The 23522-nt window shown below is 38.9% G+C and overlaps 1 protein-coding gene across 1 annotated transcript; it reads left to right on the top strand.

The window, feature by feature from the left end:
• The first annotated feature begins 65 nt into the window (after positions 1-65).
• Positions 66-18906, top strand: ZBTB49 (zinc finger and BTB domain containing 49). The gene is made up of 8 exons (XM_054295678.1): positions 66-117; positions 1506-1679; positions 3657-4756; positions 10175-10221; positions 13970-14043; positions 14802-14884; positions 14971-15132; positions 17636-18906. The coding sequence occupies exons 2-8, from the start codon at positions 1528-1530 to the stop codon at positions 18265-18267; spliced, it is 2250 nt and encodes a 749-aa protein (XP_054151653.1). The 5' UTR covers positions 66-117; positions 1506-1527; the 3' UTR covers positions 18268-18906.
• Positions 18907-23522: the final 4616 nt, after the last annotated feature.

Raw genomic sequence — 23522 nt, forward strand, 5'->3', positions numbered from 1 at the left:
TGCCGCCGCCGCGCGCCGGAACGGGAAGGGGAAGGGGAACGGGAAGGGGAAGGGGAGGGAGCGGCGGCGGCGGAAGCGGCCGATGGCGGGGATGGAGCTGGGAGGTGGCCGGAGCCGGTAAGCGCTGGGCTGGGCAGGGCCGGCTCGGCTCGGCTCCTGCCTCTGGGCCGCTGTCTCACCCGTGCCGGGCCGCGCCGCGTTCTTCCCCTCCCGGGGCTGTGTGTCCCGGGGCTCCTCCCGCCCCGGCCCCGAGCCCGCCCCGGCCCCGGACAGAGCCGGCCCGCAGTGAGGCAAAGCCTCCCTCTGTACTCTCCTCCGTGCGACACCTCCAGCCTGGGCTCACCTGGGCGAGGCTGAGCCGAGCTTGGCCATAAATAGCGGCTGTGCCGGGGGTTCCTGCTCGGGAGCGGCTCCCCGTGCCCGCCGGCCCCGAGGGGAGACACGCACCTGATGGATGAGAGGCACTTCGCTGTCAAAGTAATTGCAGGGTGCCGTGGTGGGAGATGTTCCCAGGGAAAGCAAATTGATGTGCTTTCTTTATTTAAAGCCTGGTCAAAACATGCTAAGCATTAAGAGAGAAAAAGCATAATAAAATACCACCCCCCATCCCGCCCATGTAATACCAGAAACAGGGAATCGCAGAGTAAAACAGCATAAATTTACGTGAAACCCTTTTCGTTCATGGGATTTGAGAATGGGTTGACCACTATCTGGTCATGCTTAACAGAAGGTGGTTTTCCTAATTCATTCATTAGAATAGGAAGGTTTTCCTCCATTATTCCTAGTTAGAAGACTAAAAATTCTGATTGTCCTTATAGTTGGAATTGTTATGTTTACAAGTGCACAGGGGAAGCATTACATCCTTGTTAGGGAAAAAAAATAAAAGGAAATATAGAATGCAATGTAAATGTGTTGTGTTGGAATGCAACTTGTCTTTTCAACCTGTTAAGAGGGGATTTTTTCAGTTAGTTATTACATTGTATTAAAAACAATACTATGCCAATGTGTCTAATTAATCAGATCCATGGTGGAAATGTAGGTAGCTAGAACAGCAACAAATGCCTGAAATAATACTAGTACTATATTCTCCCTTTGGAGTTTAGAGGCTGAAGAAACTGAGGTTTTCCTCTACAAATGCTACTGATTTTGTACATGCAATGTGTCTTTTGCATTATAATCTAATTATTGTGGGAGTTGTCTGAATTAGGGTGCATTTTTTTGTGGTTATGGGGTCCAGTTTATTGGCAGCACCATTAGCTTTTTGCAGAGGCTCTTTGTGGTAAGCAAATCTCTGTTAAAGTCAGTATTTCAAATGTGTATGGCTGTGTATCTGTTGGTGAGCAATAATGTGACTCCAGCCAGAAAAATGTCATTAGTGATCAAATTGCAGGTCTAAACTGAAGTCTGCTTCCTTTGAAAGCTAAAATAAATTGTTAAAAATGTTCTTAATATTTTAAATTAATTTTGCAATTTAATATTCACCTCAGGATTTTATTTCATTATAGGTAATTTAGGTGGTTTTCTAGCATGGACACTGTTGCTAGCCATAGCTGTCATCTTCTGCAGCAGCTACATGAACAGCGCATCCAGGGGCTTCTCTGTGACTGCATGCTGGTGGTCAAGGGTGTCTGCTTCAAAGCACACAAGAATGTGTTAGCTGCTTTCAGTCAATATTTCAGGTATGTGATAGAAAATTCTTCTGTTTAAAAGTTAGCTAAATGCTGTTGGCTGAGGTTTTCTCTGAGAAGGCTGTTTTTTTCTGTTGGTCGCAGGAACTCTTGGGAGTATAAGGAAAAAGGGAAAATTGTTTGTCCAGAGATAAAGTTGTGTCAAGTATTCACAGTATGCTCTTCTTGATTTATTTGTTTATAGTGCTTCATATAATAGGTTCTGGCATGGACCTGCATTCAGTATTTCTCCAGAAAAAGATAACTGCTTACAAGGAACATAGTAGAGTATATGAACAGAGCCAAATAATGGATAGAATTGATAAAACATTATCCATTTCCAAATAATGGGACTTGTTTGATCAGTCATATTCGAAATAAAATGTGCCAATATAGTTTATTGGTGAATCTCTGCTTACTCAGATTCTCAGAGACAACAACTGTGTTTTACAGGTGGCCCATTGCACCACATCACTGCTTTCTTACTCTTCTGTACTGCCCTCAACAGTGCCTCCAAATTTTGGAGGGTGCTGGCTCTCCCAGCTTAGTGTTTTATATTAGTTATGAGTAAGCTGTTAGATCTGGCAGTTTTTAGACCTTGTTTTTTGAAACATCTCTAAAGCTTGACTGCTAATTCATTTGTAAGAAACCTACTTGTTATGACCAGAAAAAAAAGATAAGAGGTTCCTTTTTCTCCTCTAGAGCTGTACTGCTGATGAAGTGCAATTATGCTCAAAGACCAAATTTTTAAAGTAGTTAAAAAGAACTAAGAGCTCAACTCCTATTAAAGTTCAATAGGATATAAGTGGCTAATTAATTTAGGCTCTCAACACAGATCTGTTCATTATAGTTCTGGTTTTAATTTAGATAGGATAGTCTAGATTTATGAAGGAATTTGGATGTGGGCACTGGCTTCAGAGTATCCGCTGCGTTTGTGAAGTTTTAGCATAGACTCACATTTTGTTAAGATTTAGAGCTCATTCATATCATGCCCTCCTTTAACCAAACCCAAATCTGAGATTTAGCCCACAAAGAGGAACCATTAAGTTTGGGGCATTTTTTAGTGTAGGAAAGTAACTACATAAGAGTGACCTGACCGCATTTATATGTCATTGTTTACTGTGAGAGTATCAGGATTTTCATGGGTCCAGAGTTTTTGACTGAAAGAGAGTATGAACTCACTTTATCTAGGACTACTTGTGCATGTGAAGAACTACATCTCTGATGCTGAGAATACTTTACATCCAACAGTAAGAACTTTTGTGAATTCATGCATTTTAAGGATTCAGTGACAATTCTGTGGGTATTGGTTTTACTGCTGTTTTAGGATTATGTATCTGTACTCTTCATTATCCTTTTACTTGGTTCTTATCCAGTACCAGTAAAAAAGTCCCTTTTTAGATAGGAGAAAATAAATTGAAAATAATGCCATCTTCTTGTTAATATTTCCATCCTCTTGTGTATTTGTGGAGAAAGAACTAGTGGTAAGACCTTTGATAGGCTTACTGATGGAGTTCAATGGACAAACTCAGTTGCCAGAGGAGAAGAGTTTGGCTGACTTTGAGATCTGTCTTCTCCATTTTGCTAGAAAATTTATGTCCTGTTTAATCTGCCATGATGAAAGGAGAAAAACCATTCTGAGTCAACCAGTTCTGCAAATTGTCCATAAATACACCACTGCACCTAATATGTGATGAACAGTGGATAAGAAACCATAAGTACAGGGTGTTATGTGAAAACATTAAAAAATACAGAATTAAAGTTAGATAAAGGATCATTTACTTTGATTTATATTTCAGGTACACTAATGTAGGACTAGTATATAAGACAAGTAATTGAGCAATTTTGAGAAATTCATCATCAAAAAAACAGCAATCTTTAGAGTACAAACTTGTTTCATACCAAGCAGCCTATATGAGATGTATGTATATTTTTCTATGTATGGGAATTATTTGTGTTTGTGTTTGAATATTTGCCTTATTTTATCAGGACCCTTTTCCAGAATTCTTCAGGCCAGAAGAATGATGTGTTTCACTTGGACATCAAAAACGTAGGTGGCATAGGCCAGATCCTGGACTTCATGTACACCTCCCACCTGGACCTTAGTCAGGACAACGTACAAGCTATGCTGGACATTGCACAGTGCCTCCAAGTGCAAAATGTGCTGAACATTTGCCACACCTTTTTAAAGTCTTCCACAGCTGTGGAACAGGCAGCCAGCATGCCATGCAACAGTGTGTTTTCACTGCAGAACACTCTGGGTACAGATACCAGCTGTGCTGGGGATGCCTATGGGACAAACCTATTGCCTGAGTGCTCAGCTGACAGACAGACTAACAAAGGCTTGGCTGAGCAGAACTCACAGTCTGTGAATCTGCACACCCCATCAGGTGATGGACACAAACCACCACAAGATTCCTTAGATGGCAGCTGCACAGAGCTCCCATTTAAACAACCAAATTATTACTATAAACTGCGCAACTTCTACAGCAAACAGTTCTACAAACAAAACGCTTGCTCTGATCACGAGAGAGGAGCAGAACCAGCCTTTTCTTACAGCACATCCACGGAAATAAACACAGTGCAGAGTAATTCTTGCACTGTCAATCACTCTGAGTGTATTCTGGAAACCTCTGAGCATTTACCATCAAACTTCCTGGTTCAGTCTGCAAGTGAAGCTGCTCCAGACCAAAATGCAGAGAGCACGGTTGTGCAGCCCACCAGACAGATGCGGCTGAAAAAGGCAGTGCACCTCAAAAAGTTAAATTTCCTAAGATCTCAGAAATCAGCAGAGCAGCCCCCTGAGCAGCCCCAAAGAGATGACAGTAGAATAACAGAAGTAATTGAACCTGTAAATGAAAGTGCCACGGACACAACAGATGTTAGAGTTACTGATGAAAAAGAAGCTGAAGATTTAATGAATTCAGAGAATTTTGAACAGACTGTTGAAATGGAAAGATCTCAAGGTCCTTTGGAACAAGAAGGACAATCACAGACTCTTCAGTCACAGAAACAATATACTTGTGAGTTATGTGGGAAGGCTTTCAAACATCCAAGCAATTTGGAGCTACATAAAAGGTCTCATACAGGTACAGTTATCAGTTACTTGGTCTGCAGACCAAATATTTCAGTTACACAGAATATCTTGCAATGTCTCTTGATTTAGAGGTGCTGGTTAAGGGTCTACTTTCAAAAGGCTGTGGTTTTATTTTGTTGTTTTGTTTTTTTTTTTAATGGGTAATCTTACAGAAATAAAGAACTGTAATACCGAGTTTTGCTGGGAGTTGTAGAAAAGATTTCTATGTATTTGAGGTGCTTTTTCAAAGAACATCGTGTGAATTTGATGAAAATGAAATTTCAATGAAAATTTTGTTTTTGTCCTGCATTTAGATGAGTCATTTCTAGTCAGTTTGTCAGGTGGCCCAGATGTTTGAGCCAGATGGCAACAAAAGGTGCAAACAAATAAATGGTACTATAAGTGTACTAGAATATGTCTGTTCTCTCTGGTCATATATTCATTGTAAGATGCAAGTAATTGGGGCTTGGTAGTCATTTTTTCTTAATCTGTATAAATATGCCTTATAACAACTTTAATTGTGTTTACCTACAGAATAAGGCTCTTGCAGGCTGCAGAGTAATTGGGAATTTTGAATTAATGTACTTTGTTTTAAAAACTCACAGGTAATATTTTTAAACCTAACATAGATTTATTTCTAAGTATCTTTTTATTCTAGTGAAAACAAGCCTTAGTTTAACTGCAAATTATTTAATTTGTCTGTTCAATTTAGTGACCATGTCCTTTTATTAGATATGCTTCTTTAGAAGAGTTTTTAAAAATTACCTTGGCTAGGCAGGTAACACCATTGATTCAAACTCCTTGAGATGGTATTACTCCTGGTTAAGCTGTTGAATGTTTTTTGTTTTTCTTTTTCCCTGTATTAAATATACAAATGCATCTCTCTCAATCTTGTCAAATAAACATCATTTTGAAATGATCATGTATTGGTACTTTGACACTAAATATGAAACTCTGTTAGCAGACATTAATTTATTTTGTCAACTGATCCTTAGAATTAAAAGTTTCTTCTTCTATTTTATTAATGGAAAAATCTTCCCAGAACCTGAAAATATGAACATTTTGCATTAGCTTCCTGAAATTTTCAATTGTTAGCTTTAACTGCTTCTATATGTTTATGTTGCTAAGACTTTTTCTAAAATTTGTTCTCCTGTGGAAGAGTTGCATATGTCTCTTACTCAGATCCTCTTTTTGCCTTGTATTTTTTTGAATCTTATCTGGTTTGACCTGGTATCATCAGGTCTATTTTAATATCCTAGATTTTCAGGAAAACAGATGATCAGATAGAAGACAAGAGCATCTAGAAAAGTCCCAGCTAACTGCAGTAACATGTTAGTTTGTGCTAGAGAGACCCCAGCATTCAGGAATTCTCAGCTGCTTTTCACATACCATCTTCTTCCAGTAGTTTTCAAAAATTCCAGACTTGAATGCTAGTTAATAAAGCATTAGCATTCTTCTATGGATGTGCTAAGATGACAAAAGTGTAAGAGCCTAAGTTTAACAAATACCAAGCACATCAAAGGATGGAAAAACTGAAGAAAGGATATCACTAGAAATGCCTGTTTGCTTCCTTCTTATTTTTGGGAATTGCTCCCTGTTATTCATGTTAATTCTTTTTTTAAAATACCCAACTAGTGCAAAAAGAGTGTTTGGGAAATTGCAGTGGATGGTGAGTAGGATGTTGATATTGGAAAGACCTGTAGCAGAAGGTACAGGGCACATCTGTGTTGTTACTGTGAGGTACACTGGTAGTTAAGTAATAAAAGTGTATGCTAAATGCCATTTCTATGCATCTGCCACTTCAGAAAGGATAGCAGATTTCTAGCTATCGATTTTATTTAAAAACATTAATTTTCTGGAGCTAAGCAGAAGGGTTAGCAGGCATTTAAGACTTACAGAGCTCACTGAAAGCCCTCCCAGTACAGCTTTCTGAAGAGATGGAGGAAGCTGATGTGATTTTTAACCCAAAAATGACAATTCTTTCAACACAAGTGCTGTGGTGGTCTGGTTGTCAAGAAAAAGCACATGTGAAATTCTCTGCTCCCGAACACTAGGAACTACTAAAGAATTTACAGGTTAGCATGGGTGCATTGATGAGCTTTCTATGTGAAGGCAGCCAAACTGTGTTCAACAGTCATTGTGCTGGCATGTCTGACTGTTTTATTTGTATTATTATCATGAACATTTAAAGGAATCTCTGAACAGAGCTTACTGCACTGACTTTGGTTGATTTTGACTGAATGTTATAATTTCTTCTTTATTATTATATTGACTTGTCTGAAAAAAAGGAAGCAAGTCTATCTCCTTTATATAGACCATACTTGTCCAGAAACATCCAGTGGTTTTGTTGGGGTATTTTATGTATTTTCAGGGAACATCTCAAAAGAGCAACCCAAAACAAACTTGGGCCAATGGAAAGAACTCTTGGCAGGTTGGAACAGGAACAGAGTAGCGCTGCCGTGTAATACAATACGTTGTTGATCCTCAACCTTTTCATTCTGAGTTTTGCTTAAGCAACTTCCAGCATTCCTTGCCTTAGTGAGTACAGCTCCTCACCTTTGTGATCTCATCAGGAACACCACTTTGCCTCCATGCCTTTCTCCTCTGGAGCTGACACAACACTGCTCTGATCACTGTTGTGTACTTTATCTTCACCTCTTCTTGCAGAATATTGAACAAGAAGGGATGAAACAGAAGGTAGAAAGTATATGGCAGCTGAAGGGTTAAAAGTAAAGTCCCTGCATTAAGCACTGTCTAAATTGTATTCAGTTACTGCTTTTCCCCAGTTTTTCTCTATTGCTGTTGATCCAGCCATGTATCCCACTATTGTGTACTTTGTCTTCTTGCAGGGTGTTGAACAAGAAGGATGCAATCCTGGTGTTCTCAGATGAGGTTTTTGGTTTGGAATTTATTGATGGTTGTAGAATCATAGACTAATTTAGATTGCCTTGGGTCTCCTGAGGTAATCTGCTCCAGGTTCCTGCTCAAGGCACATCAAATTAGATCATGTTGTTTTCCTCATGACCTTGTGTAGTGAACATTTTGGACATCTCCAGAGACAGAGTTTCCACAACCTCTCCAGACAATCACTCCCAGTGTCTGACCACCCTCATGGGGTAAAATATTATTTTCATGTATCTAATTGGAATTTGTCATGGTCAAACTTGCATCTGTTGCCTCTTTTCCCAAGACTGTATACCAGGAACAACCTGCTTGCATCTGCCCTCCCAAGCCTGTAGCCAGCAGTAAGATTTCCTGTGTGCCTTCTTTTCTTAAGGGTCCAGATATGGTCTTACCAGTGACAGGCAGAGAAGAAGAATCTTCAGTTTATTAGCTGCACTCTTACTAATACACCCTCAGGTCCAGTGAGGCTAATTGCCTCTGAGCAATAGGTTACTTGATAAGCCCAGTGGTTTGGAGTTCCATGCAAGTGCAAAATTGTTGTCCAAAAAGTCATTTGATGTTTCTTTTTCAAAAAACCTCTGTTTTTTTTATCTTTATCTTGTGGGGGGAAAACCTCCAATTGTTTGTACATCAGTACAGTTAGAATGAGGCTGCATGCAGCCTACAATAATTGTTTGGAGAAATTTGAGCCTCCAATTCCTTCCTTCTCCCTCTAGTCATTTCAGAGTGGATTCCTGTTCAGATACTATTCTTTTGGTCTCCAGTGACTTCTTTTTTGTATATTTAATTTCTGCAAAAATTGCTTGCTATTGTTTTTTTTATCCTCCGTTTCATATTATCTTGATGCTTTTATGGCTTTCAGAATCCTTCCCAGTTGCTACAGATCTGGCTCCCTGTTGGTTTCATTTACATTTGTGTTGTCAGTATCAGAATTTTTAGTATTTTGCAAGTTTAAAATCGTAATGAAATCAAGCCTCAGGGCTCTTCAGAGTTGAGTGACTTTATAGTTGATTTACTGCTTTCATAATTTTTATCTTTAATTGAAAGAAAGCTTTAATAAAACTGCAAGATTTCCATTCTTCATTAAGCAGACAAAGTAGATAAAGCCTCAAGCTGTCAGACTAACTGCAAGGTTGCAATCTGTGAAGCAACATAACTGTGTGTTTACTCTGTGTTTTAAATCTAAAGAGAATTGCATTTAGTCCTTGATCCTAAAATACGTTGGAAGAACTTCATCTGTATTTGGCAGGAGGAAAGGGAAATGGAATTCCCACACCTGGATGTGGTAGATGTTGCTTGTAACATTTCCAAGGATGGAGGAAAAATATTGATGTAAAGAATACTTAATGGAAGAGAAGCCAAGAGCTGCTCTGTAAAATCAGGAAAATTAAAATTAAAGAAGTAAATAAAAGTCTTTGTACAGATTTTTTTAATTGTGATCAAGATGAAACACAGCTTAAGATCTCTTTTTTTCCCTTTGGAAATATTCTGTTTTCAAAATGGATTTACACTGGTTTTGTTGCCCTGCACATGTGCCCTGCACAAATGTCCTTTAAATGTGCAGTTAGACTCATGAAAGATGATGATAAGTGTGACTGCCATTGAATGAATGGAATTTGAGCATCATTTTTGTTTTTAACATTCTAAAAGATGAATTCTAAAATTTTATCAACAGTGTAAAAACTAGGAAACCAGGAACTAAGCAGGGGGAATAAAAAAACACCTATATGAAATACTATAGAGGAGAAAAAGTTTTTACAAAAACATATTTGTCTTAAATTAACAGCAAGAGAATTGTTGTACAGTCACATTCTAGATTGAGAGTCAAGTTATTTTGGAAAGCTAAAGTGAGCTACATCAGTTTTTACTAAAGTTGCTAATCTGTTTTTAGAGATTCAAGGATAACAGTTTTACATGTATAAATTCAGAATTTTGGAGCAAAATACTTGGGTAATCTTCAGGTACTTCTATATAGGATGAGAATTTGAAGGCAAATATATATATTTTCTGGAATGAATGGTTATGTGCTGAGCAGAGATATATGGTAGACATTAAAACCAGGAAACACAATTCTTCCAAATTAGCTTCCCTTTATTCCTCCTTCTTTTTAAGAATGTGCAAGTGAAAAACAAGTGCCCTTCCCATCACTGTTGTTGCTGGGCCTTGTCTTCTATTCTGTTTTTCCTGGTGTTATGATACTCCTTTCATTTAGAATCAAAAGTATTTTTAAAATATTAAAACCTGCACCCATTCATATCAAAACTCTTCTACTTGTTTTGAAAGATAAATTCTGAGCAAGTGTGCCTTACAAACTCAGGGGTAAAAGCTGTATTTCCCTCTTGAATTTCCCCTTAAATAGATGGGTAAGTATCCTTTTGGGGATATTTTTTACTCTTACAGTACATGTTTTAAAAGGAAGTGTACCAATTTTAAACATTTCTGTTCTACTGCAACTACTAGAATTAGAATTTTAAACATTTCTGTTCCACTGCAACTATTAGAATTATTACTATGTTTCTTCTTTTAGGTGAGAAACCTTTTGAATGTAACATTTGTGGGAAACACTTCTCACAGGTGGGAATATTTTATATATTATGGTACTTACACTTGAAATGCATCTCTGTGTTGATTCTAAAAGTCTTGGGTTTAAGATTAGATTTTTTTTTTTTTTTTCAAAGACACAATTCACTCTAGGGATAAATTATTAAAATGTCTTATATGAAAAAAACATGTTGAATGTTTTAGATGTCTTTGATTCTGTCTGCTCTCAGTAGATGTGTTGTGTATTTTACATTCAAATGAATGTTTAAGTATACAGAGCCACAGCCATATTTGAAATACGAAGAACATTAATTTCCAAACTGTTCTTTTGCTTTATGCTTAAAGGTATGTTGTGAATAGCATTTTTACAGTGTCTGAAAAAAGTACAGATTCAAGTTTTATGTAATAATGTATTCACAATACAGTTTCATCTTCCTAAATGGCATAAATGATTAAGTAGATTTGAGTCAGATAAAAAGAATTTGTATCCATATATGTGGGCTCAGTTTCTTTCAGTGAGAAAGAAACCACTACCTGTTGGAAGTGACAAAGCTCAGCTATGATTTAAAAAAAACTTCTTGTGAAATTGCATACTTACATATAGGGCCTAAGCTTTAGCTGCTTTATTGGCCCTCCAGTGTTTGCTTCCTATTCTGGGTGCAACAATTAATTTGTATTTCCACAAGGTTGGTGCCTAGTTGTCTCACATTTCCAAAATCTCTATTTCCTTTCTGATTTCGTGGTTGAGAGGTGCACATGTAAGAACAGCAGACAATAAACAGGTGCATATTTTTATACTAAGATTACATAATTATGCTTGAATAGCCTTGGCATTTCTTATGGGTGCTGGTTTAAGCATTAGAGCTGTGTGCTTTTAGCCTACCCACCCACCACTGGTTGTGCTGCTCTTGCTTCAGTTTCCCAGCCCACCATGGGCCTTGTTTGACCCATGAATCTGATGCCTTTGTGTCCTACACCTCGTTGCCAAATGTGAATATAAGACTGCATCCAGTGAACAATACTGTTTCATCATGCTTATTGGGCAATTTTCAGCAAAACTGGGCATGATTTCTTTTAAGCAAAAAGCAGCATTTTCATTCATTTTGATGGCTGAACTTCCAGCTATTAAAAGAAAAACATGGATATTTCTAATTCCATTAAAATTACTTTTGGCAAATAGAGTGGTATTTACTACTACAGTGGGGGAAGAGGTGGGAAGTGTCACACAGTGTTTGACAGGCATGACAGACTCCTCATGCAGTGTGCTTTGCTCCTCTTTAATTACAGAAACAAACAAAACCCCTGACAAAGCTGGAAATTTCTGCCTTTTAATTAAACCCTCCCACACAGCTTCCCTTCCCTCCCTGTGACCTGGCTGGCCTGAAGGGGCAGGCAGACACATGTCAATCCCTACATAGAGCCAGAGCACTCAGCCTCTGGGCTGCAGCTCTTTCTCTGCTCATAGAGGGGTCTGAGCTACTTGCTTTTGAGTCCTGCAAATAAGATTCCACTCACCAGAAAGTAAGATGCAAGGATAATTACTATCTACTTTTTGCTTAAAATACCATCTCCGATCTTGTCCTTTATCTCCTCTGTCTGCAGGCACAGAAATAGAAACACTTTTCTTATTTAAGCCTTCGTGTTCTGTGCCTGTGAGACAGTGCAGCTGTTGGGCCTGGTGGGATGTCTGCCCCTGCTGAATGTAGCTGATGGGCTGTGTGTTGGAGTGTGGAGCAGAAAATGAAAGTAGGGGAAATTGATGTGGGAACTCATAGTTGGGAACAAACAGCCATCAAAGTCTTTGATTTTTGAGGAAAACATTCCTTTTTTACTTCCAAGCCTTCATCTTCCCTTATTGCTTGTACACAGCTTGTTGTGATGTGAGCCCTCTCAGGCAGGTGATCCAGGATATTGTGTTTCACCTCCTCCTGCAGAGGTTCTTTTGGGGGCCCAGGTATATAAGGTGCTTCACTTTGAAAGCTTGCCATTTACAAAAGGACTAAGTCTGATCCAAATTTAGGGGGAAGTCTATGCAACCATTTCAAGGATTCTTCTGAACATTGTTTTTCTTTCACTGAAATGCAAGCAGAAATCCCCTTAGTTTTTTTTTCCATTGGGATGGCATGTGATGCTTTAACCAAGGTTGTGTGCCAGCTTTAAAGCTTAAGAAAGAATACAAGCTATTGATGTTTTTACCATTTTTTGTCTTAGCACAGATAATAACAAGCTTTGCCCTCATTAGGAGGAAAGGACATATGCTTGTAATAAAGAAATGGATCTACTTGCTGCTTTCTGTAAAATGTTTTTATTCTTACTTTATATGCCTTTGTGGGAAATTGTTGTTGCACTTCAAATTCACCCTGTGTCTTTATTTTGAATAACTTTCAAATGCCCCTGATAGGGTTTGTTTGTGACATGGATAGAAGTAAAGGTGCTTTTTTTCTGTATGTTTTTCTTAAATGCACTGTGATATAAAATCCCTTGTCTTTGAAAAGCAAAAATTATTCCATGATTCATCTTCTTCTTCCCCAGAAATAAGTACCTAATGCCTCTCTTTGAGTAGATTTCAGTATTAGAAAGTTTGGCCTTAGAAAACAGTCGTTCAGTCACACTGTTTGAAAAAGTGTACAGGGATTAAAGAAAGCTCTTTCAGGGTTCCCACATTGATCCATTCAATACTGTCCTCTGTGTGTGTGTGTGTGTGTGTGTGTAGTACTTGAGTTCTGGGATATTATGCAGTCTGATTACAGTGATAGATCATAACAGGTAATTTATTGTCTAAATGGGTCAGAAGGAATTTGTCTGGGTCTAATTTTTGTTATCTTACTGTGACTGATGAGGACATGGTAATCTTTGCATCCCAAATTTTCTTTCCCAGTGTAAAGGACTTGATGTATCCTTAGATAAATAAAAACCAGGCAATTAATCAATCAGAAAGGTTTAAAAACTGACTGTGGAAGTGTGCACCACGTATGAAACATCGGCAGCTCTTCTACAAGGTGTGTCCTGTGCTTTGTGAGCTGGACTCAGTGGAGTAGCCATTGACAAGGACTAGTGGCTTTAAAACATTTCAAAAAAAGTTGGACTCAGTAAGAAGATTGTACCTAGTCATTGTCTGGCTTGCTGGCTAGACTAGCAACTAGCATGATTTTTAGAGGATTGAGAGAGGAAAGATATGTAACAAAATGGTTAGCAGTAGTCCCATTTGTTCTTTTCTGTACTTCCTATTCTGTTTTATTTAGGTATGAATAAATAATTTCAGGTTTGGAGCATCTGAGTATTTTATGGATAGAAAAATTCTCACCCTATTCTTTTCTTTTTAACCACCTGGTAGGTGAATTTAGACATCCTTGTGTAACAATATTTTATTTGTAGGACAGGGAAAGTGAGACTGACATGAACCATATTGCTAGTAAGTTAGTAAGTTTTCTTTTTCACTGCATTCTAGATAGTGTAATCTTCATTTATAATTGGATCTGCTTTCAATTATAGGTCTTTCTTTTCTCTTAGCATTTGATTTCAGGCTTCTTGTTTTTATTTTTTTCCCTATTTCTCTTCTTGTCAATGGATAATTGCATACATAAACAATTTGAAGTACATGGTGGTCTGTCTTTACTAGATAAGAGTGCTTGAGTTCATACATGCTTTGTAGTCTTCACTGCCTTAGAAGTAGGAATAAAAAGCCAGTCTCATAATTCCCATCATTATTTTTTTTTATCTGTATACAGCAACAGGCAAGCTGAATTTAAATATTTAAATGTTTAAATTGCTCTCCCTTCAGGCAGGTAATCTCCAGACGCATTTACGTCGACATTCTGGTGAGAAGCCATACATTTGTGAAATCTGTGGCAAAAGGTGAGTAGAATTGTTCATCTTAGTAAAGTTAACATGAAAGAATTTGTTAATGTTTTCTGCTGATCTTCATGATAAACTACAAGCCAAGTGCTAAGGCAGCATGCTGCTCAGTTCTGTTTAGAAGATGCTGGTTTAAATGTGTGCTGGTGGGATTAAAATACATAAATGTTTGCAATTGACTTGTTGTAAGATAATCACTGTCACCCGAGCTTGTGGTCTAAATTTTTTGTGTATTGGTGTGTAGGTAAGAATAGCATGGAGTGTATTTTGTTGTGTTATATGTATTGTGTTGTATATTGTTGTGTGTATTTTGAATGGTGTGAGTCACAATAAATCATGTGGGTTTGTACCTTTCCCTCACATTTTTGTCATTATTTGGTGATACTTTCTTTTTTTACGTTTTATGAAATTCTGAAGTGTGGGAAATTTGGCAAATTTAAGCAAAGCATTAAATGAGTCTGCTAGCTAACAGGTGACAGAAAATACACTAATGCAGGAATAGCATAAAATGCAGAATGAATTAGTAACATTAATAATGTAAAAATAAAATAAAATATTTGGAGGTTTTTTCCTTGCATAAATTTAATTGGGCACTGTCAGTTTAAAAGTGTTTTCTTAATTGCATCAGTTAATCTGTATTTTAGGTCATAGTCCTTGTTCAGAACATCAGGCATTCATTCAAGCCAATTTCCATATGATAGTTTAGGGAAGTAAGGACTTTATAAAGACACTGATTGGGTTTCTGTCTTGTGTTCCAGATTTGCTGCTTCTGGTGATGTTCAGCGTCATATAATTATTCATTCTGGAGAAAAACCTCACCTGTGTGATATCTGTGGCAGAGGTGTGTAAGAACCAAAGCTCCTGTCTCAGGCTTTTTGACTGAAAAGTGAGGAGTCATTTTAATCTCAGTCTGTCATATTTTTCTAGGTTTCAGTAACTTCAGTAATTTAAAGGAGCACAAAAAGACCCATACAGCAGATAAAGTGTTCACCTGTGATGAATGTGGGAAGTCATTTAATATGCAACGAAAATTGGTCAAGCACAGGATAAGGCACACTGGAGAGAGACCATACAGCTGTTCAGCTTGTGGTAAGGTTCACTGTGCATTGCTTGGTTGTGTCTTTGCTTTCCAAATGATGAGTAAAAGTTCCTTTGTCAGCAGAGTAACAATTAATCAAAACTATTTTAAGTTGAAATACCATGTTGTGAAAGTCAGTCACAAAATTTTCTCTTGCATGTTTCATAGTCTTTCATTTGGTGTAATAAACTCCTTTATTGTAAGTTTAAAATAGAATTTCAGTTGAAAATTAGAGAAAGGAATTAGGAAAGTAAGAGGAATTAACATTGGGTGTGTTTGCCAATGTGTTTGCTACAGAGCTGCTCAGAGTAGCTGCTTCAAAAATAGATTTCTTTTCAGAATAGTCCTTTTGATGGGAAGTTAGGATTGACATCATTTGGCTATTGATGGAGTCTTTTATTTTTCCAGTTGCATACCATTTGATTTTAACTCCATTCACCCATAGAGTCTGATAATAACAACCTTTTGCTACTTTGCTTCAGCCTTTGGAATAAAATCAAAACATGATCAATATTTCAGAACACTCATTTTCAAAATCTGTTAGATAGGCCATACTGCCAGGAGGTCTGAAAATGTCTTTTGATCAGGTACATCTTGATCTCATAGGTTACTTGGGATCCTGCACAGTCTGTTGGTGTTTTTTTGCCATTATGTGTTATTTTGACAGAATTTCATTCACGTTCTGAGGAATCAGTTTCACAGGAGGGTAGCTTCCTATGTTCAAATCCAGCTGCAGTATGTTTTATTTGCACTGTCTTAAGGCACAAGAAGAAGTCAATACTGTCAGGAGGCCTTGCATCAGAATGAGGATATAGATACACAGGATACAAAAGTAAAAACAGTTGTGTTGCTGCTATTAAACAGGCTTGTTTTCATTTTGTCTTGTAGTGGTCTTCTGAATATTTTTCATTTGTGCAAAGAGGATCTGGTGAAGCATTAAGAAATCATTCACACTATGCAAAACATCCAGATGTGTTACTCCAGTAATTTTTAATCTTATCATAACTGTTTAATACCAGTGTCTGTTAAATGGTTCTGAAGAGAAATCTGTGCAGCAAAATAAAAAGTATGCTGCTGAAAATTGAGATTGCAGTTGTATTGGGCAGTCATTTAAAATTATTCATTTTAGATGGTCCTTGCAAAATAAATGAGATAAAAATGACGAGCTTACTTTTACTATTTTAAAGAATGTGAGGTGTCTCAATCTTGTGGCAGTTCTGGAAATTAATTATCTCTTTTTCTGCTTGTTCTCCTACACTTTGCCTTGGTTCAGCCTCAGACTCTTTTCTTAGCAATATGGTGATTGAGCTTATTTGAGTCTGTAGCTTTGAAGATAGACTAACAGTTGAATATTTTTCTGTGTTCTAATATTTACAACAATAAAAAATTATAGTTCTCACACATTCTCTGGCCAGAATGTAAAAAAGAACTGCTGCATTATGTTAGCCTAAAGTGAACAAAAAAGCTAACTTTGGCAGCAGTTTGAGAGTAGTTCCTCGGTAATGAACAAACCATTTCTTTCTATGATGCAGCTCTCACTTGAAGAATATATTTAGAAGCTTATCAGCATACTGTTTTTCCAGACAGACAAATTAAATTGATAGTTTAATTTATTTTTTTCTCTGTTAAGATTGAGACAAACTGAGAGCACTCACAGTTTTCAAAGTATTAATGGATATTCCTGTCTCTGGAGACAAAAACTAAACCCATTCATTGGGAAACGCAAGTTAGAAAATCAGATCAAGAAGAAGAAACAAGTTAATGGAATTGTAAAAATAGATGGAACTTGTTTGAACCTGTTCTAGATAAGTGATGGGACATATGATACTTTATTGCTTGATAGTTTTTGTAATTAAAATGTCAGAGCCCAGGAAATTCCCCTGACTGCCGTGGAGGACTCGAGACCCTGCCAGGGGGCTCAGAGACCTCGGCACAGAGCCCAAGACCACCTGTACCTTTGATTTTGACCCATGGAAAAAATTACCAACCTTATATGAGGATTTGCAAGCCAGAGTTTGAGTAGAATGATAGCAAATTTATCACAGGGTGAAAATGTAGAATTTTGGGGTTTTTAGAATGGGGGTTCAGGAGACAAGATGGAGGAATCTGGGCATGTCCAGTCTTTCTCCTTCTTCTTCTTGGCCTCCATCTTCTGCTGTGATGGTGACACTTCTGGATTGGTTTAGGGTAGAGACAGGCTTTCTAACATAGGTGATAGGTATTGGGAAATTATTGTAAATTATGTACACCTAGTTTTTAGTATAAAAGGCAACACTGCCTCCAAGGGTGGTGAACAGACCTCAGCAGGCCAGAGAAAGAATGTTATAGATAAGAAATAAAAAACAACCTTGAGAGCCAGAACAGAAGAATCCTGACTCCTTCTTCGACTGCCGGGCTGGGAGAAGGGACTTGTAGGTATCTTGGGTCACTCTGACCAGCAGAAATCCCAAGACTAAAGCATGTGTACTCACTTGTGTTGGGAGCAGTGTGTGACCCTGTCCTGGTCCCTTGCAGGGAAGTGTTTTGCGGGCTCTGGTGACCTGCGGCGGCACGTGCGGACGCACACGGGCGAGAAGCCCTACACGTGCGAGACGTGCAACAAGTGCTTCACGCGCTCGGCCGTGCTGCGGCGGCACAGCAAGGTGCACTGCAGGGCCCTCGAGGAGCTCGCCCAAGGGATGGACAAGTCCCAGAGCTCTGACTCCTTTGGCCCGGAGATGTCTGTCACATTGCTACCAGTGTCTGTTAAATTTCCCATTCATCCCGCTGGAAGCTCCCCTGAATTCGACAGTTCCGCGGATTCTTACTGTAAGCTGCGATCCATGATCCAGCACCACGACTCGGCAAACGCAGAGAAGCTCGGTGTGGATTCTGGCAAGGCGCTGAAAGGCCAGGCCCAGCCGGCCCCAGCGGCACCCCCAGCGTACGCTTACCCCGAGGTGGATGTGCCTGCAGCAGAGCAGCCCCTGCAGGCCGAGGGCATGGCCCTGCTCCGCCCCTCCGTGGCCGGCCTGGAGGCCGAGCCCCTGGGCAGCCGCGCCTCCTCTGCCGCCTACAAGAGCAACGAGGGCCCCTTCTTCTCCAGCATGACCCTCTGGGGCTTGGCCATGAAAACCCTGCAAAATGAAAGCGAGTTGGAGCAATGAGGGCTCAGCTGGCTGTACCAAAACTTCTCAGAGGTGGTTCATGTGGTTGCGGTTGCACTGCAGCACAGTCAGTTTTTAGGCCAGGTGGCTTGGACACTGACAGGAATCAGAGTGCTTGTTCCCAGAACCACATGTAGGCTGCCTTTATTTACACTGCTTTTTAGCAAAGTTTAAATGCACTGTTGGGGACCTTTGTTGTTCTGTGACTGCACTGTGTAGCCATGATTTACTAAAATTTGCCACCAACTAAATTTACCATTTAACTTGGAATTTTTTTACCTAAAAATTGACGAAAGGATGGCCAGTGTCTAAGTTCATGATATGGGTACAGCTCCCAGCATGGGTCATCAGAGCTGTGGGATGGTGTAGATATGACAGGAGGAAAATGCTTAACCAATCCCTAGTGAATGTGAGTTTCAGTAGTGGCTCTCTTACCAGTAGGGTCATTGGGTTACAGGACTTGAGTATTGTGACATTGAATTTAAATGTTAAATACTGGGCAATATTTGTGATAGTGCAAAGTAACTGAATATCTAGAAACTTTATTTTTTTACAATAAAAGCTTTTTTTTAGTATTTTATAAACTGTTTTGCACAGCAGATTATTTGTAAAATGAAGGCGAAGATCAAGTTGTGAATAAAGAGAAATTGTTTTATACTGCTTGATGTATTTTGTCTTTCTAAGGATTTTCAGTAGTTCCATCTATTCCAGGTATCTTTGCAATGCTAAAGGGGGTACCATCACAAGAAGAGCTTCACTATAAAATAAATGCAATCAATACACCAGTAAGTTGTCTTGCACTTGAATGAGTATAAGACATTGGCTGATTAATGGAATAAATAGACTGTCACAGGATAGAAACATTGCTTAGAAAGGCCTTTTTCTGCTTTGGTGCTTTGAATAGTTGCTGCATTTCAAACTGCTTGCTACAGATACTTTTTTACGTTCTGTGGAAATTTAAAGTTTGGAAAATACAGTATTCTTCTATCTTTTTAAGGTGTTTTTCCCTCCAAGAATTCAAAACTAGTTGTTACATCTCTTGTTGTGTTAACCACCATACACTACAGTTTGGGGCTTCACTTCCTGGCTTCCTTTACTTGGTCCCTGCACCTTCCTGAACTGCTTTCAACCTGAGTTCAAATGAGAGAGTGTTTCTGGCCAGAGTGCAGCACACCTTCAAACAAAAGGGGCAGCCCATTGCAGTGTCTGTGTGAGTCTCAAAAGATACACATTTCTCTCAATAGTCATGTTGAAAAAAACTTTTTTACTACCTTGAGACCAGTTTAAAAAAAATGAGCTGCATTGGACAGCAAGTTGGGATTTTTTTTCACCTTTCTTTTCTTGTAGTGCACATGTACTAGAAAACTTAAAACCACTATTTTTCCAGCCAGTGAAATCAAAATAACAAAGTTTTTGCAGGGTGTGTGTGTGTGTGTGTGTGTGTGTTAAAAATAGCACATAGTCTGGCTGAGCACAGTCCCACATAGATTAAGCAGGGAACACTTTCTACAGGTGAACCCTGAGCTCTCCCCTCATTCTTTGCCTTTTGCATTGTTTGCTTTGGAACACTGCAGTTCCCTGTGGGAATTGCCCATGTGAATTCTACAGTCCAGGTGTTACAGTTCTGACCACGTGTGCTCGTGCTCACTCTCACTCTGCTTTCCTTGCACTGCTGCCTGAGGCAAAATGTGGGTATGTGCCAGTCACCAGCTCTGTAGGTTTCCTCTTGTCAGAAACTATTTTTAAAATTACTTATCCCAAGAGAAAATAGAAATTTGACTCTGTTGCCACAAGGATTTTGTTGCTTGGAACGGATACATCTGCAATTTAAACCTCCTAACTTTTCAGTTGTCTCTGATTCCACAGTGATTTTGCTTTCTCTGTTTTATTCTTGAAGAGTCACTATAGGGTAAGTTTAAATCAAACCATGTTGCCACCTTTGTGCTCTTTTAACAGTATGTTAGAGGTTTGGAGGAATGTGTAAGACTGTCATAAAGGGAAAGTGGCAGCTTGAGATACTCTAAACACATAGATTACATCAGATCATGGATTAGTACCTTGCTTTGTGCCATGAGGGCAGCTCTGTTGCATTAAGGATTATTCCCCTTGCTTGGCAGCATTTCTGTGAGAGTTGTTTCACACCAGAAACATGACAGGTCTCAAAGCTGCCACCAGCCTGGGGTGCTGTCTGCAGTTTGGAGGGTTTGGTAAAACACCACTTTGCAATGTGGTAGCTTTGAGAGGGAAGTGGAGCAAACACTGGTAGGAGGAAACTGTTCCATCTGAGTTTGTGCATCTGGAACCAGAAAAAAGGAGGAGTTACAGCACTGGGAAAGAGCACTAAGAACTGTTGTTTCTAGCTGGCTTGAAAGAAAAGCTGAGCAAGAGAGAAAATTCAAAAGATTAGTAGGTGGATGGAGTCAGATGGAAGAGAATGAATTTTTATGTAAGGAGTAAAAATTTTGGATTAAGAAGCCCCATCCCTGCAGCCACTCTGCAGTGAGAATATCACTGCCTGACTGCAAGAAAATGTATTTTGCTGTTGTGTTTCCAAAATCAGATACAGTCTGTCATGTCAAATTAGTATTGCCTGAGCTTTTGTCAGGGAGACATCAGCAGAAAATGACCTTGGAAGAGGATCTTTGCTGTATCCTAATTATTACCTATGCCAACCTCTAATGAAGAGGATGTTTTGAGTGGGAACAGCAAATAAGGTTTGGCAGTCCTAATGCTGCCCTAAACCTGGCAGAGCTGGAGAGGAGCAGGGACCCCTGTGGCTTTGAGGAGCAGGTGGAAACTGTGACACCAGTGCTGAGCCAAGGATATTCCACAAACAGCAGACATCCATGCATAGCTACTGCTCACAAATACCACAGCCAGGGTGCTGAGGGCATGGATAGCATTGGTCCTTTGGCCAGTACCAGACAGTGCACTGGTGCCATTCCAGTTGATGTAAATGGTATGATATTAAAATAAATAAATAAATATTTTTGGGAAGAGGATGTTAATCAACCTGGCCTAGTAAAATTGGAAGACTACTAATTGTTATTTCTTGCAATAATTATCCTGCAGCTCAGAGCCGCTCTTGGTCTTACAAACCAGACTCACTTTTTTTACAGAAGGTGCAGGTGACCACTCAGGGCTTTGTTTGTGTTTGTTCAGGGCAGACATATCTGTCATTTGACTCCTGAGCAATATTTTAAAAATCAAATTAGTGTTTTGACTTTGGAAGCCATTACTGTGGTTATTTTGATTTATTTTGATTGGCTTTTTTATTTATTTTGATTAAAGAGCATTAAATCTGTACAAAACATAACCTGCCATTTTTATGTGAGGGTGTTTACTGTGTATACAGGATATAGGTGTATATAGGAAAAGAAGATATCATATAATGACATCTAAGTTCAAATAACTCCCCTTCCAAAAAAACCAAAAAAATCCTCTTCTTGAGACTTATTTTCTAGTTTAGTTAGAACTGAAAAGGTTGTGTAAGGAAGAAGAAATTTACTAGGCAGGACTTACTGCTTGTTTATTACCTGTTGCCATTGAGCACAGAGTGTTTTTGTGGTCTAACACCTCATCTGCATTCTCTCACACTTTTTAAACCTGGCCTACTCGATGTTTCTCAAATTCAGAGGTTGGGCTTTAGAACAGAGCACTTGTGCTTTGTTTCCATGGCTTCTTCAGCAAATTCAAATACACTTAAACTCCTGGTGATAATTTTACAGGGAAGTAATTGCTACACATGAAGTATTCCCAAAACATCTAAGTGGCATATACAAGAGCAAGCCAAATTTAAGACAAAATCAGTGTGAAGCAAGTGGAACTGGCCCCATAGGCCATTTGCTTCTGGAATCCACTTTTTTCTTTCCTTGCATTGTCCTCCCCACTGTGGGTAGCTCCATTCATACGTGGACAGCTGCATTCAATTCTTGCTGCTCACTTCATGCCCCTTGCCCACCCCTCATAATCCAGCCCAGAGGTTAATGTATGCAAGCTCAGGAAGGAGAAGTGTTGAGGCATATAGGTGAACAGAGCTGTAAAACTTTATAAATTCACCAGGCTCCATGTTTTGGAGTGGGTGCTGGTATTTTGAATTTTTAGCTTTCCTTAGCTAAAGAGCTTGTTTGAGGAGTAGTATGTGAGATTAACATGGCAAGACATGTAGATGGTCCTGCTTCAGAAGAAGACTTAGTAGAAAGCAAATAAACATGAGCTTTATAGACATATTCAAAGGGAAAAATGTGATAGCTTGGGAAATGTGTTCTCAGGACAACTGAAGTGCCTCAGATGCAGCTATTTGGTAATTCAGTATGCTAATGACTTCAAAGTGACCTGTGCTCCACTGTGCTGCAAATAGATTTCTTTGTATTGGTACACACAGACTTGTGCTTTCTGGTCCATAGCCTTATTCATTAATCCTTACTGACATCTATTATTGAATTTACCTTCTCTAAACAGTTGGTTTCCACCTCTGCTATTAATTCTCCATTCTAGAAAATAGATTAAAACTACCTTTAAAACACAGCCTAGTGAAGACACAAGCCAGTGACTCAGATATCCTTTTTTTCTTCTGAAGACAGCACCCCTACTGTTTAAATATAATTTTTTCTTCTTTTTTGTAGTTGATATTCGCATGTGTGTTCAGATCTGACAACAGTTTTGTTCACTTGGTGAGGGAATTTTTCCTGGAAGGTTACAAAAGCCCATTAACAGCAGCACACAATGCAGTGCTGAGGAGCGTGCATGCATGAACTACAAGTCTGCCAGCTTTTTGTGAAGCTCTGCATGGGGCAGTATACTGAAATAAAGCCTTTCAGACCCTTTTAATGTAGTTCTGACCTTCCACTCTATATTAAACAGATGACTGGAACCAGAAAGATAGGTCATTGTGATTGCAGTTAATATTTGTAAGGACCAAAGCAGCTCTCAGCCTTTGAGGTAGAAGGGAATCATCTTAAGTGTGAAAATGTATCATCACAAGAATGGAGAGGATCAAAGGAAGGCCAGCTGGTGCTCGGACATCTTTTCATAACCTTTATTACAATGCTAGAATACACTAACCTCAATGGGAAGTCCATTCAGTTCATGTATTTCAAATAGATAATCTGTATTCTGGTGAAACAAAGAATGTGAAAAAAAGCCCTTTCTAAAAGGGAGGTGGTCAGCACAAATTGCCTATGATTTAATCATTTTGGTTTTCTAAAATCAGCTTAGCTTTTTCAATGCAAATATATGAATGTTTAACATACTGA

The sequence above is a fragment of the Melozone crissalis genome, unplaced genomic scaffold (assembly GCF_028551555.1).
Source record: "Melozone crissalis strain CALT ecotype California unplaced genomic scaffold, PUWL_Pcris_2 ptg000006l_1, whole genome shotgun sequence".
NCBI lineage: Eukaryota > Metazoa > Chordata > Aves > Passeriformes > Passerellidae > Melozone > Melozone crissalis.

Coding starts and splice junctions, on each gene's coding strand:
- ZBTB49 (XM_054295678.1), top strand. CDS start 1,528: ATGGACACTGTTGCTAGCCATAGCTGTCATCTTCTGCAGCAGCTACAT. Junction 4,757..10,174: donor ACATAAAAGGTCTCATACAG/GTACAGTTATCA, acceptor TTCTTCTTTTAG/GTGAGAAACCTTTTGAATGT. Junction 14,885..14,970: donor GTGTGATATCTGTGGCAGAG/GTGTGTAAGAAC, acceptor ATATTTTTCTAG/GTTTCAGTAACTTCAGTAAT.